The sequence below is a fragment of the Branchiostoma lanceolatum genome, chromosome 5 (genome assembly GCF_035083965.1).
Source record: "Branchiostoma lanceolatum isolate klBraLanc5 chromosome 5, klBraLanc5.hap2, whole genome shotgun sequence".
Lineage (NCBI taxonomy): Eukaryota > Metazoa > Chordata > Leptocardii > Amphioxiformes > Branchiostomatidae > Branchiostoma > Branchiostoma lanceolatum.
The window spans coordinates 6006245-6023087 of NC_089726.1; the positions used below are offsets into that span (position 1 = coordinate 6006245).

The 16843-nt window shown below is 41.7% G+C and overlaps 3 protein-coding genes across 8 annotated transcripts in view; 1 reads left to right on the forward strand and 2 right to left on the reverse strand.

The window, feature by feature from the left end:
- Positions 1–118: 118 nt before the first annotated feature.
- LOC136434626 (protein SHQ1 homolog) lies at positions 119–7305 on the reverse strand. 3 transcript variants are annotated; one of them, XM_066427540.1, is made up of 8 exons: positions 6861–7305; positions 6249–6406; positions 5666–5778; positions 4291–4633; positions 2531–2654; positions 1845–2005; positions 802–1147; positions 119–645 (listed from the first exon to the last, which is right to left on the reverse strand). In XM_066427540.1, the coding sequence occupies exons 1-8, from the start codon at positions 7198–7200 to the stop codon at positions 359–361; spliced, it is 1872 nt and encodes a 623-aa protein (XP_066283637.1). In that variant the 5' UTR covers positions 7201–7305; the 3' UTR covers positions 119–358. The 3 variants fall into 3 exon arrangements, with proteins under 3 accessions (XP_066283637.1, XP_066283636.1, XP_066283635.1); XM_066427539.1 differs by having other exon boundaries at positions 119–1147; positions 6249–6400; XM_066427538.1 differs by having other exon boundaries at positions 119–1147.
- Positions 7306–7389: 84 nt separating this feature from the next.
- Positions 7390–14558, forward strand: LOC136434625 (calcium-independent phospholipase A2-gamma-like). 4 transcript variants are annotated; one of them, XM_066427537.1, is made up of 9 exons: positions 7390–7571; positions 8290–9288; positions 9602–9753; positions 10115–10244; positions 10938–11074; positions 11352–11409; positions 11636–11827; positions 12467–12662; positions 13209–13291. In XM_066427537.1, exons 2-9 carry the CDS (start codon positions 8392–8394, stop codon positions 13274–13276), a joined length of 1830 nt encoding a protein of 609 aa, XP_066283634.1. In that variant the 5' UTR covers positions 7390–7571; positions 8290–8391; the 3' UTR covers positions 13277–13291. The 4 variants fall into 4 exon arrangements, with proteins under 4 accessions (XP_066283634.1, XP_066283631.1, XP_066283632.1 ...); XM_066427534.1 differs by lacking the exon at positions 13209–13291 and adding an exon at positions 13336–14558 and having other exon boundaries at positions 7393–7571; XM_066427535.1 differs by lacking the exons at positions 7390–7571; positions 13209–13291 and adding exons at positions 7843–8016; positions 13336–14558.
- A 441-nt stretch (positions 14559–14999) lies between these two features.
- LOC136434960 (trichohyalin-like) overlaps positions 15000–16843 on the reverse strand; it is a 57180-nt gene continuing 55336 nt past the window's right edge. Inside the window, exon 64 of the mRNA XM_066428094.1 lies at positions 15000–16631. Coding sequence (XP_066284191.1) covers positions 16522–16631 — 110 coding nt within the window. The 3' untranslated portion in view covers positions 15000–16521. The remainder of the gene's footprint in view (positions 16632–16843) is intronic.

The following is a 16843-nucleotide window of genomic DNA, read 5'->3' on the forward strand; positions in this document are numbered from 1 at the left end:
ATCTCATGATTTTGTTCAGCTATGGCTAGTTGTCCCCCCAACAACCCGGGGGTCAAGGGGCTAGGTAGGTAGGTAGTATGGCTAGTGCACGTTGAAAATGAGTACACTCACTCACACACAAAATTGCCAGCTTTAATTGAAGAAGTCAACAGGAAATATCATAATCTTCAAACAAACAAGTTTACTTCTACCAATTTTCAGCTATTGATAATAGGGTAAGGATTCATTGCTTAATCCAAGCATCCATTGCCATATATACATTGTAACTAGCAACCTAGGCTGTACTTTATACTCAGCTGAGCAAATAAACATAGCTAGCAAGGTTACATGCTTCAAAATTTAACTGCAATTGTCACCACTATGTTTTCTCCAGTTCTGTGATAAGCTGCTTTTTACTTGACATCTCCTGACTAAACATATTAAGACTACCATCTGTTGTATCACAGCATCTTCCCTCCTCCACTATTCTGTACCTGTCATTCACGTCGGGGACTTCTAACCATGAGTGCTCATCTTCCCTCTGACTATCGCATGATGAAGTTGCATCTGTAGATCCACAAGCATTATCAGTTTGTAGGTCCTTTTCAACAGTGGTTTCAGATGTTGCTTGGACTTCAGGTTTCTGGGCGGTGGCCTTGTCACCTCCTTTTGCTACCTCTTCATCGTCTCCTGTCCGATTACCACATGATGAAGTTACATCTACTGTTCCACAAGAATTACTAGTATCAGTTTGTAGGTCCTTTTCAACAGTGGTTTCAGATGTTGCTTGGACTTCAGGTTTCTGGGTGGCGGCCTTGTCACCTTTTGTTGCCTCTTCATCAACGTCACTTTCACTCTCTGAAGAGGAATCAGTTTCTGTACTGGTGTCACTATCATCAGAATCATCTTCAGACTCTGATGAAAGGTTTTCTTTAAGTTTCTCACTTCTTAACACATGTTTCTCAACACTGTTCTCCAGAGACAGTTTAACCATCACAGGTACAACTTCACCTGTTGTCACACAACTGTGTGATTCAGTGTCTTGTAGACTTAGGTTTGCCATGGGGTCAACGACCTGAGTTCCCTCCTCCTCCTCCGCTTGTACTAGTCTGGCTGCATGCTCCAGTTCCTCCAGGTCAAAGTTCATGTCTGATTTAGACAAGTGAATCTGTAAGCAAGAGTTTAAGTTAAGTGCTTTTACACTTCATTCATTGAGCAGTTGAATCACTCTTTGAAGGACTGCAAGCAGTAGCAGACAAAACATGTGACCAAATCATGTTACCAATCATGTGCCAACCTTGTGACCAAGTGTCATCAAATTACCAGATGACAGCATGCAACAAATACTTTTAAAGCTTTGATAGCTTACCTGTAAGTGTAAGTTAACACAACGTGGTGATATAGATATTTTCAGCAGAAATTGACTATGGTAGTACATATCTGTATGCACCAATCCAAAAACCAACATGTTAGGCATATCTGTAAACACCATTTGTGCCACTATATGTATCACTACTTTTTGCAACAGTATACCTCTGTCAGTGCCTGAGCCGTGGATGAGAAGACTTTGTCCCCAGCAGTCTGTACCCACACACAGTAGTCTGTGATGTACTTACCTCTGTCAGTGCCTGAGCCATGGATGAGAAGACCCCGTCCCCAGCAGTCTGTACCCACACACAGTAGTCTGTGATGTACTTACCTCTGTCAGTGCCTGAGCCATGGATGAGAAGACCTTGTCCCCAGCACTCTGTACCCACACACAGTAGTCAGTGATGTACTTACCTCTGTCAGTGCCTGAGCCATGGATGAGAAGACCTTGTCCCCAGCACTCTGTACCCACACACAGTAGTCAGTGATGTACTTACCTCTGTCAGTGCCTGAGCCATGGATGAGAAGACCTTGTCCCCAGCAGTCTGTACCCACACACAGTAGTCAGTGATGTACAGATCATTCAGGATGTACTTGTTCTCGTCTGCAGACAGCAGTCTGTGGATCTGCAGCAGGCAACGTACGACATGTCTTCTACCTGGATGGATATAAACAAGTGCATAGGACAATAGGTTGGATTTTGGTCAAAGAATTGTAGGTTAATTGGCAGCCAAGAAGGCTGTATAGCTGGCGTGATGGTACATATAGCTTACAAAGCGTGAACAGTCTTCTAGATACTGTTTAGCTTTATACCCTAGTAAACGGGTCCAATTAGTTGCATTTTGTATACAAACACATGTTTTCTGACACATCCTCTACCATTCTAAACCACAGTCTGAACAGAGTTACAATTTCTTTGTATACGAAACAAGCTGGCATTTGGGTCACTTATAGTATTTGCCAGTAACACATATTACACGGTTTCTTGGCTGAAAGTACTTCTAAGAAAAGAGAAAAACACACAAACAGGCCAGGCATAAGGGTAGAAATGAGTCACATTCAGGTTTTCTCACATAGGTAGAATAACAAGCCTGTCATCATAAGGTTTCTCAGCTGAAAGAACTTGCCCTACTCAATGGAAAAGAACAAACATAGGTGGAACAGTTTGTGGAACATGTCAGACCTGCAGTGATGATGTCCCTAGTGTCCTGTAACACTGCCATGGTTAGGGCCCAGCTGCGGTACAGGGGGAAGCTCAGGGAACGACGGCAAGATGACAGGACAGCCTCACGCAGGTTGGAAAAACTCTGGGCAAAAAGGAAATATGATGTCATTTCCAGCTTCATAACCATCTACAGTTTACAATACTTACAATCAAAATATTCCAGCACCATCCCATGCTGAGTCTATAGGCTGCAAATATTCATTAAGTTTGTGTGTGCAACATGATTGTACACTGAAATGTATTACTGTAAGTCTTCTTATGTTCGCGAGCACTTAATTTCGCGAAACTTAGCAAGACAGGAGTTCGCGAGGTCTTTGAGTTCGCGAACGAGTGTTATCAATTTTTTCGGTAGCGCAAGGTAAAATTTTGATATTTTGAACCGTCTTAAACGCTATTTCCCGCATTCTGAGGGACAAAATTGTTGAGTAAAGGTACGTAATAATGCGTCCACATTTACGCCGAGGAGCGCTAGCGGAAGTTTCCCGCCACGCATATACGATCTAAATACATATATTACATGTATCTAATTTTGTTTCCTTGCCGGGAAAATTAAGTGACTGTTGCCTTCAGAAGAGGCTTGGCTACATTTTATCGATATCGTAACAAAGGCCGCGAAAAATTGTTCCAACACTAAGTCTTGTTTTTTTGGGAAGCATTTGCTACATATTACAAACTGTTCTGAGAAGCCAGCGCCATCTTGATCACGTGAAACACTGACGCTTTCTTTCAATCAACCAATCACAGCACAGGTTATCTGAGATGAGCCAATCACAGCTCAGAACATGCCGGCATGTTGCATATTCCTGACTTCAACATGGCACCCTCGGCCGCTTGGGGTCGGCTTGTTTACTGAAATTACAGCGGTGGAAATACGTTTCATTTTACAAGTTTATCTTTTAATGTCCCGATAGAAATGGAATTGATCGATGGCTGATACAAATTATTTTGAGGTTTTCGGCTTTTAGTCGTGCTCTGTCCACGTTCGTAGGAAATCGCTTGCCGAAAAACTGACATAATGACGCTTGTATGAACTTCGAAAGACCGACTTGAACCTTGAAAAACAAGTTTTTAATGAGAACAACATACATGTATGCGAAAGGTGCCGACATCGATTGTATTCAAGAATAACAATACCTAACAAAACAAAGGAGTTGGATTTTCTGACGGGGGACGGCGTCCTTACGCCCGCAGCGTCATAATAATGTGGATAAACACAAAGTGCCGGTGCGAATTTTTCGATTTTCTCCGATACCGTCGTAACTTAGGTGTACTTTCTTTTACCGTTCGTTGTAAGAAGTACTTAGTAACTAAATACATTATGACTTGATAAAAATTGAAAGAGTGAATGGTCTGTTATCAGTTGAGTCTTGTCATCGGTAGAATTTGCTATCATTGTGTTAGTGTTTGGGACGGAAGGTGTGGGGAGGGGGGCAGCCCAGTAAAACTACAAGTTCGCGAGGAGATGAGTTCGCGAAGAGAAGGTCTCCGCGAATCTCGCGAACTTAAATTTCTCGCGAATATTAATAGACTTACAGTACTTTATTTTGTGACGAGTTGTAAGAATCACAATCACAAAGTTAAAGTTAACGTTAAAAAATGTGATTGTCACAGATTTTCAAGAAGTATACAGAATGTATGTAAGAAACTTCTCAATTGCTCAGTACTAATGAAATCTCACAGTGTCCATTCAAAACTACCCGAGCCCATCATTCACCCACCTCTAGCCAGGAAAGTGTTGCACTGAGTTTGCAGACAGTCCATGCAGACTCCACATTGTCTTCTCCTTCCGTAGTCCTGTTGTTGTAACAATAGGCAAACAAAATGTCCACCAGACCAAAGCACACCACAGGCAATGTCTTTCCATCCAGTAAGTACTCTCTCTTGGGTAGTCTTAGTAGCTGCTCCTTCTCCTCTTCACTGAACACTAAGACATCCTCCTCAGGGTGGTCTGTATTGCAGTCAGAACCTGATACTTTTGTCTTTAGCTTGTGGAGTTCCTCTGCCCAGGAAGGCTGGTACCTCAGTAGTTCTTGGATGATGTCATCTTCATACAGGTCAGCACTACAAGAAAAAATATCAGGAGTTACCATGATATACTTCTATTACTTCTATTACATGTAGATCACAAAGATATTATTATCCTCAAAGATAATGTAAGTTCAAGTACGTTTGTGGTGGTTTTATTTCGGAGTAGGAGGAAAATTGAAATTTTTGCAGTGTTTTAAATTCAAAGTTGATACAATTTCATACAAGAGAGACAGTGGTAGGGATGGATACCGGTTTGCTGGACCTGATTCGAACCTATATAACATCCAAGAACCGAGTCCAAAAAACCTGAAAGCCAAAAACTTGAGTCCAAAAAAACCTGAACAAAGTACAAATATATTTTTCTGTTTTGTTTGATGAAAAGTGTTTTGAGTCTGCCTATGAGAAGAAAAGGCATATACAATGTAAAATAAGTGCAACATTCAAATATTAAATACTGGTTTGCCTTAAAAGTCTTCTCACCAAGAAACTTTTACAGTCATGCATGTCAGTCTTAATTCGCTATGCTTAATATTGGTTTAATAAAACAAAACCTGTCAACTAGACAGGATCAGGTCCAGGTCCGGACCTGAACCTAAATCTCTGGACCTAAACCTGGACTTGGACCTTATTAAGCTGAACAGTATCCACCCCTAGACAGTGGCATTAATTCCTGATGGACGGGTTACCACAAAAACTACAAAAAACAAAACCACAGTAAAAGTTTCAAGATTTACAGTAAATGAAATGTGGAATTCATGTATCATTTCTTCATCCATATGTTTACATCATGCACCTTACATGTACTTGCATTCATACACTGAGGTTTATCTTTTTCTTTGACATGAACAAAAATTCTAAGTTTCTTATTTGCACATATAAACTCTGCCTACAGCTTTCTGTAGTAAAAGCTAGTAATTTGTATCATCTTTGTCAGCAGGGCTAGCCCTTTTCTAATAGCCACAGGCTAGTTGGACAGCCCTGGCTGTGCTTGCTGAACAGCCTACTAGTAACCAGTACAATTATAGATAAAATAAATGAATAAGAACACAATGATACAACACCTACAGGTAGTGATCAGGATCAAAATGTGCCTGCTCTGCTGCAATCCGGGCCTCACGACACTCTGCATGTGTCAGTCTGTCTGGTTCCCTCACGTCCACCACATCATGTAACTCCTCCTGAAAAAGTACATTGACATAGATGGCATCTTCAGTCTACTATTCCATTTGTTGATGGATTGACAACATATTACATGTATAAGGGATGACGTCATCAACCTACATGTACACAGTGTTAAAACCCACAGGACAGAGGCACCTGGTGTATATCTGCCATCAAGCCAGGAGGAGAGTGAGCCAGCGAGCGAGTGATTGATTCAACAGCAATAGCCTATATTGAATACACATGTGTGCTACTTGTTTCCTTTTTGGAGTTCAACTTTTCCATACTACAGTGGCAAGACCATCTCATATTGATTGAAAGGTGTCATGATGGAGTCCTTATGATAACTCAAAGGGATTCAGCTTCAATTGGAGCGAATGATATACAACTCTTTTAGAGAATTCAAGTACATGTATGTATTTCTGATGGTCATTATGAACAAAAAAAATATTAGTACACCAATATTGATATGACAGCTCGGATTTACCTGCAGTTTACCGAAGACACCACTTCTCCTGTTGGCAAACCCATATTTCATCCCAGGCTGGATCTCAGACTGTGATTGGTTCTCCCACCATGGTTCCTGTTCCACCTGCCAATCAATCTCCTCATCATCATCATCATCCTCTTCTGCATCATCTGTACCTGAGAAGATGACAGATGCAAGTTGACAATATATTCAACCCTTAAATTGCTGTGTGGATCAGATTAGCCTCAGTAGTATTATATTATGAGCTGTAGCACGAATACATGTTTTTATTTGTGATTGTGACTTGTTACGTTTCCAGTACATATGCAAATCTACATATGACACTTGTAGTTTACCCACTTGTAGGGTTAGATTAAAGTGCATGCAAACCAAATTATGAGAGAAAGGATGGATTAAGACTTTTAAGACATGGTACACTTGCGAAGCGAAGCCAAGACAGAGACATATAGAGATAACCAAGATAACAAACAAGTTTACAAGTTAAACTATTATCATAAACAGGAGGTAGCACTCATCGTGGAAATAACTCTACGGGGGGGGGAGGATTCATTGCAACGCCAAGAGATACACAAATTCAAAGTATAAGAGATATAAAACGCAGAAGCTCACCTGTTGCCAAAACCTCCACACCTGCTCCAGACGCCGACCTCGCTCCTTTAGGCGCCAGCAACTTCGTCAGCAAATCCAGTCCTTCAAAGTGCTCACCGGGACACTCCTTGGGGACCAGTACCGTAAACGTGCCTGTTTCTGCATCATAGGTAGCTTTCTCGCGCCCGTCTTCGACCACTTTCCCGGGAAGGTTCAGTCTGAGGTAGTAAGGCTTGGAGTAAAACTTGAACTCTGTGTCTTCGATGTACACTTCCGTATCGGAAACCCGAGCGCACGGAGCCTTGATCACAACCTTGAGGTTATTTCTGTCTTGAGAAATATAAAATCTTGGCGTCAGCATGGCTTTCTTGAAGAAGATTTGTTATTGTGATGAGAAAACGCGAGATTTGGAGCAAAACACGTGCAAAAAGTTACAAAATCTGGCAACAGGAAGCGGCCATGTTGGATTTTAAGTCACGTGATTAAATTCGACCAATGAACGGGAGGAAAAACGAACCCAGGATACTTCGTGACCTCTCTCGTTCCCCGTGTACTCAGTGCCACTTCCGGTTTGATCCTAACCAAAACACTCGCAGATTTTTGTTGCATTTATTGTAGTTTTAAAGCTTTCAAACATTATACCAAGCTTCTACTTACGAATTATAGATCCTAGAGCATTCAAGGACAGCCACGACGGCCTACCGTGATGACAGCCTGTGTAGAATCGTTTTGGTAAGTTCTTGTTCCCGTGTTGTTTTGGACGGTTATTTTTGTTTGTTCATCTTGGTAAACAAAAATATGTGTAACTGTGAGTTCTTCTCATTTCTACATGTTAATTAGATCTTACAGGTAGTTTTGACGCTTGGTAGGTACGATTATTTGATAGTTTATCAGAATGTCATAATATTTTGTTGATCTAGAAACTGAAATGAAGAATATGATGATTCATGTGGCGTGATGTCACGTCACCCAGTTTCAGCAGGTCATAGGTCAATCTTGTTGTTGTTTTCGACACCAATGTAACTTTATCATGTGGGTACAAAGACTACTTCCATCGGCTGTGCTTTTGCTATGTAAAACTCTGTACGTGTTGCTGTTTCGTCCGAGGTGATCAGTTGCTGTTACAGTCAGTAGTGATGACTGTGGTGAAGTTACTGTAAGCCTTGAAATGTTTGCGGTAATGTTTTGGTTTTATTTTAAATTTGTCGTTTGGGGGCAAAATCAGAGCCCCGCAAATGTGTGTTTTGCAGTTGTGCCGTACTACAGAATTGTTTCAACCGCAATCTTCAATCACTGCGAAAATATCCTTATCCATCCTGCTGAAATTTACAGTAACTACACGTGTGTCCTATTGCTTATACATGTATTATTAATGTTATATATTGATTTCAAATGTTGCGTTTTTATACATCATTGTTGTTCATGGTTGTTTATTGTTTTTTCCTTCTAGATTATCTGCACTGTGCACCTGCATAAAGACAAGTTGAAAACGCTTAAAAAGAGAGCCAAACAGGAATTAACAATACAGTGAGCTGCCATAATAATAGCCAAGATGTCTCTACCATTGGCATCGTTTATGAGCCGAAACTACAGGACACCATGTCTTCTCTCCTGTTGCTGTTGTCATGGCAACAGGATCAGCATGCATGTACAAAACCGAGGATTACCCTCAAGTTCAAATAGTAGATTAAGTGCAAGCCCCTGTAGGTCTCTACATAGTGGAAAGCAGTCGACCAAGCTGTTCTTGGGAAGGTACCTCTTCAGAGTGTACCAACTGCCTTTCTATACGGGCCGCATGGCTAAGTCTTCCTCGGACGAAACGGGTAGCGATGCAAAGGGAAAGAAAACTACGAAGGTAAAAGAAATGTACCACACGGCCTCCAGCAGCGTTCTCAGTGTCACGAGCGACTTGCAGAGAAGAGCGCTCGAACTGAGAGACCAGATCAACATGCCAACTATCAAGTTACCAGATGTGAAACTTAACGACCTAAAGGACGCTGTGAGAGTAAGTAGGCTGGTTAACAGAAAGTCAGCAGAAAGTTCGTCACCAGGGTATTGGAACTCAAAGCCTTACTCGGAAGACAGCGCACAGAATGCCACAAAGGAAAAAAGTGATGCGACCAAGGATGACATGACGGCGGTACACTATAGTGCAGCTGCCACTGTGGAAGAGTTCATAAAAGTAAGTAAGCAGATGGAGGGAGAGAAACAGCTGGTAAAAGTTGACGAGAAGGCGGTGAAAACGTTGGAACGTTCCACGAGGAAGTCGCAGGACAGCATGAGCAGGGCAAAGAAGGACGTTGTCTCGAAGACTAGCGTCAACGTGAGGACTCGACAGCTGGTACGGGCGACGAGACAGGCCGGGTCGGGCATGGCGAGGTTACTACGAGTGGAGGAACTCACTAGGCATCTCATCAGTTTTCCGGAGGCACGACTGATAGCAGTCAAGGTACGAGTTTCCCTTAGGGGGCTTAATCGTAATGAAGACTTTTGACAATTGCCTTGCATTGTAGGTCGTGAGTTTGATCCCTCGCCGAGTCATAGCAAAGCATACATGTAGTACAGACTGCTGTCTCTACATAACAGTCAGCATTTGGGAAAGAGAATTGGAGTTGACTACAAATTACAATGTAGCTCCCTGCTATATAGTGATTCCACAAAGTTGTGTGGCCCAAGGGCTTCAAAACGGAGATGGGCACTCATATGCACCACGTGCAGGACTTGAACTTTAATCGTTGACATTCATACATATGTACTTCCAGGAGAATGCAATTCCAGTGCTGTTGCGTTACCGTGACAACCTGTACCAGCCTCTGGTAGAGGAGGTGAGGGAGACGCTAAGCCTGCTGGGATACGAAGACCCAGTGAAGGGCAGAGGAGTCAGGATCCTGTCCATAGATGGGGGAGGGACCAGGTTAGGCCACACTGATTTAATGTGTCGCTGTCACTGTGGCATTGATCGCTTGTGGTTAGAGTGGTTGACTCAGAGGTCCTGGCTTCACTAAAAGGTTACTATGCATGCTGTGCTCTTGTAATTTCCAAGCAGATGTAAATAAGAATCTGACTCATTCTCGGTGTTCTACAGCTATTTTGTACCATTTAGTTCATAGGATTAGGCAAGGCATTAAAAAATACAATACTAGAAAAGAGCACTAAATCAAAATGTTCAAAAACAGGCTTGAGATTTAGCCAGATCCTTACATCTGCTTGAAGATAGTGCCCTTGGCAAAGTCACTAATTTCCTGACTCAACTGATGAAAATTTGAACTTTGCAGGGGTGTGGTTGCCGTGGAGACGCTGCGTCAGCTGGAGGAGATGAGTGGGAAGTCCATCTACCAGATGTTTGACTACATCAGCGGGGTCAGCTCGGGGGCAATACTGGCTGTACTGCTGGGGGTCTATAAGGTAGGTCATGTACAAGGCTAGCACGTACATGTACATAGATACGTGTAACCTATGTAAGGGAGGGAGGGGGGGTTACAGGTACATGTACTGCTGGGGGTCTATAAGTGTAGGTCCTGTGCATACATGAACATCTTGTATGCCCATGTAAGGGGAGGGAATACAATTCTGATCAACTATACTGTCTATACTGCAGGAGGTACATACAAGGTAGGTCCTGTGTATACAAGTGTATGTAGAGACTGATGAATTGCCGATTCTCCTGGTAAAGATCCGATTAGAAAGGCTAAAAGACTCAAGCTACTAGATAAAATTTTGAAAGTCGTTTCAGATAGAATCCGCTATCTTTTGTCAGTGACTGGTCTTTTCAACTCATCATCTTGTAGCTGTTCACTGATTGTATCTGCTTGCTTACTAATCTGCTTACTTGTCTGTATCTGATTGGTTTAAGTATGGAAAAATCTGCATGTGAAAGACGCCAACACACTAATTGAGAAGAGTAGGGCTGATCATGACCCAGTGTGGCTGAAAACTCTAGCCTAATTATAGTAGCAAAGCCACGTTACTAGTACTAGCTACTTGTAAAATCATTATGCTTCCCTTCAATTGAGGATGACAAAATGAGAAGTAGAAGAAATCCATCATCATTTTGTATGATATTAAACCCCTTTTATTCTGTTGTTTCCCACTGACCAGGTGTCTCTTGATGAGTGTGAGGAGCTCTATAGGAGGTTCAGCGAGGAGATCTTCAAGCGGAGCACGTACGTTGGGGTCGGCAAACTCTTCCTGTCCCACGCTTTCTACGACACAGCAGCCTGGGAGAAAATGCTGAAGTGAGTTTAGATAGTAATTTACATGAATGTTATTCCAAAACTATTGAAAAATGAAATCAATAGGAATTTCTTATGCAGTTACTGTACTATTATTGTTCTCACTTGATGATTGACGATGCAAAGGATCTGATGAAACCTCCCTGGAAAAACTTTTATACCAAAGATGACATCATCCTTAACTTTCTACAAGCAGTTTTCCCTTTAGTTTGGTACAGAGGTTAGCAGGTAGAGATTTTGATAAAACAATGTTCATGTGTATGTCATTGATTATTTCCAGGACTGAGGTTGGAGACAGACTGATGATCGAAACAGTCCGGGATCCAGCCTGCCCTAAGGTCAGGATACTTTTTTTGGCCTAACATTGAGTAACATTGACGTGTGTTTACATGAAGATATTACTTCCTCTGGTTGCAAATATGATACACAAGTCTCACCCTACCGGTTACCTATGCGAGAGATTTTGTAACACAGGCTAAGATTGACTGTTGCATGACCAGCATTCTCTCCATCTATTGTACGTCGGACTGTTTTATCACCATGGTTACCTCTGTCCCAACCCAGATCTCCGTGGTGTCGACCCTGGCCAACCACCCGTCCTTGCGGGCGTACCTGTTCCGAAACTACAACCTGCCGGCCGGCGCACCCTCCCACTACCACGGCGACTGCTGCACCCGCGTCTGGGAGGCCGTCAGGGCGTCGTCAGCCGCACCGGGGTACTTCGAGGAGTTCAAACTGGGACAGGGTATTCACCAGGTGAGGATTTTCACAAACAAACCTGTCCTTGATGCCAAACACCATCCACAAACAAGCTAACAACCTTGTCCTTGGTGCTGAATACCACACACACACACAAACGGACCTGTCCTTGATGCTCAACACCACCCACAAACAAACATAGCAACAAACCTGTCCATTGTGCTGAACACCATGCACTCACAAACAAACCAACAAACCTGTCCTTGGTGCTGAACACCATTCAAACACAAACGGACCTGTCCTTGGTGCTGAACACCATACACAAACAGGCATACAGGCTGGTGCTGAATATCATCCGCAAACAAAGCGACAAACATGTCCGTTGTGTTGAACACCACACACACACACACAGGCATACGGACCTGTCCTTGGTGCTGAACACCACCCAGTCATCCACACACAACTTGTGACAAGGTAGTGTTGCCATGAATTAGCATTGATTCTATAAATCATGTGTACTAGATTTATAGGTGGTGTGGATTAACCGAGTGGCTAGGTGGAGATTGAGAGTTGGTGAACAGTCCCTGTCTTGTTTTTAATGGTTAACTATGACTATTTCCCCCAGGATGGAGGAGTGTTAGTGAACAACCCCTGTGCTGTTTGTGTTAATTGTTAACTATTACTATTTCCCCCCAGGATGGAGGAGTGTTAGTGAACAACCCCTGTGCGGTGGCCATCCATGAGAGTAAGCTGCTGTGGCCGGACACGCCCCTGCAGTGTGTGATCTCCGTGGGGATGGGCCGGTACGAGCCGGACAACATCACCAGCTCCACGACCCTCAACCTCCGCACCAAACTCACCAAGGTGGTGGAGAGTGCCACCAACACAGAAGGTCAGCGCTTCGGATAACAAATATATGGACTATAACGGACCAATAACGGATGGGAAAAATGTTTTAGGGTATATTTTGTCAATCAGACAAAAAGTACTGGAGCCCTCTGGTGTTCCCCTTTAATGTACCCTTATGCAAGGGCCGGTCAACTCTCCCGGGCTAGAACTCCCTGTAGTGCTAATATTGATTTTTTACAATCAAGTGCAGTGTTTGTTCAGGATACAAAACATACATTTAGCGCTAGGCATAATGAAATATGTTGTTCATAAATATAAATAGAATATTCAACACCTACAACAGAGTCATAAAATGTTGGTTGAAATCTAACTGCCACTATGGTAACACCTTTTTTTAGTGAATGTAAATAGATCGTTGTGTTTAGTCTAACTGTAATATATATTGTGTGTGTGAGTATATTGTATGTATGTTGCTAGGGCTCAAAGTATCTGAAATAAATCTGAAATTCTTTTTACAATTAGTCAATATTTTCAGATATCCACATTGTTGAGGCAGTTGTATCGGATTCCTTTATTTCTTTATTCCCAGACATCCACAGGGTCCTCCACGACTCCTCTAGAGGAAAGTATTTTCTGGAAATGCTTCCAAATGTGTGACTGTGTGCTGCTATGGGTCAGTGGACCTGAAATAAAGAAATTCCATTCTTTATTCCCAGACATCCACAGGGTCCTCCACGACCTCCTCCCTCCCAGCACGTACTTCCGCTTCAACCCCTACATGTCCGAGGACCTCGCCATCGACGAGTACCGACCGCAGAAACTCGACCAGCTTCAGAGCGACGCCTGCGCCTACCTCAGGAAGAACGAGTACAAACTCAGGGTGGCCGCGAACGTGCTGACCTCCGAAAAGGGCGCGCTGCAGAGGGTGAAGGACGGGGTGAAACTGAAGATGGACATGTACAGAGATTTCTACCGAAGATGAGACAATAGTATTGAAAATCTATTTGATATTGCGGTTGGTAATTTTAGCGGTTGGGGGGAAAGGGAGTAGTTGATGGCATTTAATTTTTAATGGTAGGAACAAACATCACTGTCTCAAATATTAGTAATCAAACATTTGCGATGATTAGCGGTTGACTAATTACCGTTAAAGTAGCTAAGATTAATTTACCATTAACAAATCAAGAATTGTATTGTATCTAGTGAAATCTTTTAAGTAGAATCAAGCTACATGTATATATTGTACATATTATAATATTATGTTAAAATCCTCCCCACATCTTCTGGTGTGTAAGACGGTGACCATCTCCGTTTCTATAGCCCTAGGGCTACACAACTGATTATGGTTAGGATATCTATGGCTGATCTTGAAAATAATGTTTGCTCTGCAGGTGCAAGCACTACATCAGGGAGCTAGTCCACTGGTAGTTGCATATGTTCAGCTGTAAATGCTTAGAGAAAGCATTATGAACAGTACTATGATGTACCATTTCCAATTGCAACCTACGATATCCTAAATACAAAGTGAGCACTAACCTACTAGGCTAGTACACCAATTTGTTGATGATATGATGTATATTCTATCTAATTTGGTTTTAATTTATTTTAGTTACGTTTTTATGTGAAAAATCTTAACGCCTTATAATGAAATGACAAATTGAAACAACATCTTAACAAAGCAAGACAATCGATACTGTAGTCAGCCCGGCTATGACGTAGTTGGATGATGTTTGATACGTACATCTTTATGACAATACCATTTTATACTGAACAAAGGGTGTACGTGTAATCACTGCATACAAGTTTCGCTAGGGGGCACTCCAGTCAGTTGAAAACGCCTCAGTGCGAAATGTTTTTGTACATTGTAGAATATATCTTCAGTCAAAGCTGGGCCAAATTCCTTCTAACAATAAAAGGCAGCAGCGATGTGGAAATGTAACAGTTACTGCTTTCCATTTATTACTTCTTCCTAAGGGATGCATAATTTGTTTTGGCTTGCCTGTGTGTGTGTGTGTGTGTGTGCATGCGTGTGTGTGAGTGTATGTGTGTGTACAAGCAATACATGCACACACAAACAATGTGTGTTTGTTTGTTTGTGTGTGCATGTATTGCTTGTGTGGTTCATGTTTCATAGCTAAGCACACTGGGTCACCCCTATTCTTGATGCCTGAGAGTCCCCCAGCTGTATAAATCTCACCATCCGAAATAACAAATGCAACCCCCCCCCCCCCCCGAGTTCCAAAACGGCTGTATCCTCCTCTAATACTTCCACTACAGTGACGATAGACGGACAGAAACACAATTCACTTTAATCCTAAAGTTCTATCATTATTCAGAGAGCTGTTCTTTAAAATAGATTAATTGTGAGAATAAAAAAAGGTACAATTGCCATGAAGTTTTAATGAGACCTGGGATGCAAACAGTGATAAATACAAAATGTAGTCAGTACATCAAGATTGCTTAATGGTACTTTAAACCAACAATTATAATTCTGTAAGTACAAAAATAACACACAACACATCTGCTGATAACACCACTTAAAATCAGGCTTAAAAGACTTAGAAGCAAACAATGTCATAGACTATGCACAACCCCTGTTGTAGCTCTTTTACAGACATGTGCATAATTTATGAATACAAGCATTGCTGGGAATTAGGCATGACTTCCCTTGACTTCATCCAAAGCATTCAGTTTGTCCCAATGGCTTAGAGTTCCAAGTACTAGTCTGAGAACACTAAGGATTAGGCGCCAATATCAAAAGTTTTAAATTTAATTTTCTCTCAAAAATAAACAATATAAACTCACTTAATCTGCAAAGGATACAGCATCCTTTATGGGTGAAAAATTTGGTGAGTTCTTCATCCATGTTGGACAGGGTTATAGTTAACTACTTTGAATTCATTTGAAATAACAGTTTAACCATGGGTGGGTTTGAAGACTGCAGAATATTAGTCACCTTTTGAATGATTATCAAATGTTAGAAACATATAAATATACAAATTTCAGCACCTTTAAAAAGACTACACACCTCTCCCCTCTCTTGATACAACACCGAAAAATTCCTGTAAAGCTGGACAAAATTTAACGTATACTATGCAACACAACTTGTCAACAAATAACAGTTAAAACATACTGTACATGCTAAGCCTTATGGAACGGTATGTTGGTCTTAAGGATATCTTAATGGCTCCTTTGAGAAGATTTCGCTGACAACAAGATGCTAAGAAAGTTACACAATCCATTTCAGTCACATCTTACCTCTTATTTACATCATTTACATAACACCCGAAGGATAGCATACTTCTTTGGAAACTGGACTTACCGTTAATTTTAAACACCAATGGTTTGATTGCTTTTTATCATTGGAACATTATTTCTTATATGCTGGACGGCTTCTACGAATACACAATGTCTAATACTACCCTTACGTAACTGAATAACTAGCTATCCAGAATGGACGGAGTTGATAGTAACATAATCAGTGGTTTATTTTGTTTTAGATATTATGACATTTAGCACAAAGCCATTCAATTATGCTTAAGTTTACACACCAGAACGAAGTACATGTACATTGTCTATAAGCACCATTTAAATACACAACAAAGCAAGATAAGTGGCATACATCTGCACATGTGAGAAAAACATGAAATGCTGTTGTCAATCTTGGTTGAAGGAGATCGTAAAACACTGGAAGAAGTCAGACATGGCTTTCTGGGATGATACAAAGATTGCTTACGATACAAAGTTGCCACATGAACTGTTACAGTTACTGTAGCTTTTCTTGGCAACTGTGATAACAGCCAGTTTGATACAGAAACTTCTACATGGCCTCAGAATTGCACAGTGGATGAATGGACACCTTTGGAGGCGATATCGTAAAGAAAACATGGCCCCGTGTTGTGCTACACAAAGTAGTTCCTACGTAGGCTATTGAGGTAGGCGCTATCGTTGTCTTTCATTGGTGACTCCCGTCTGCCGATACTGGAGCGACTGGGGCCAAGACTCGTCGGCGCTAAACAACAATGGGAAAATCGTTGATGAAGGTTAGACATCCAGGTAGTAAGATACGCCAAAAATAGTTATCAAGCAACTGGATATAATTTTGAAACAGACGTTTCAGACAGCATCCGCTGAAAAGCGGATGTTGTCTGAAACATCTGACTGTTTCAAAATTTTATCCAGTTGCTTCAGCAACTATCTGTGGCATTGGGAAAATCATGTCAT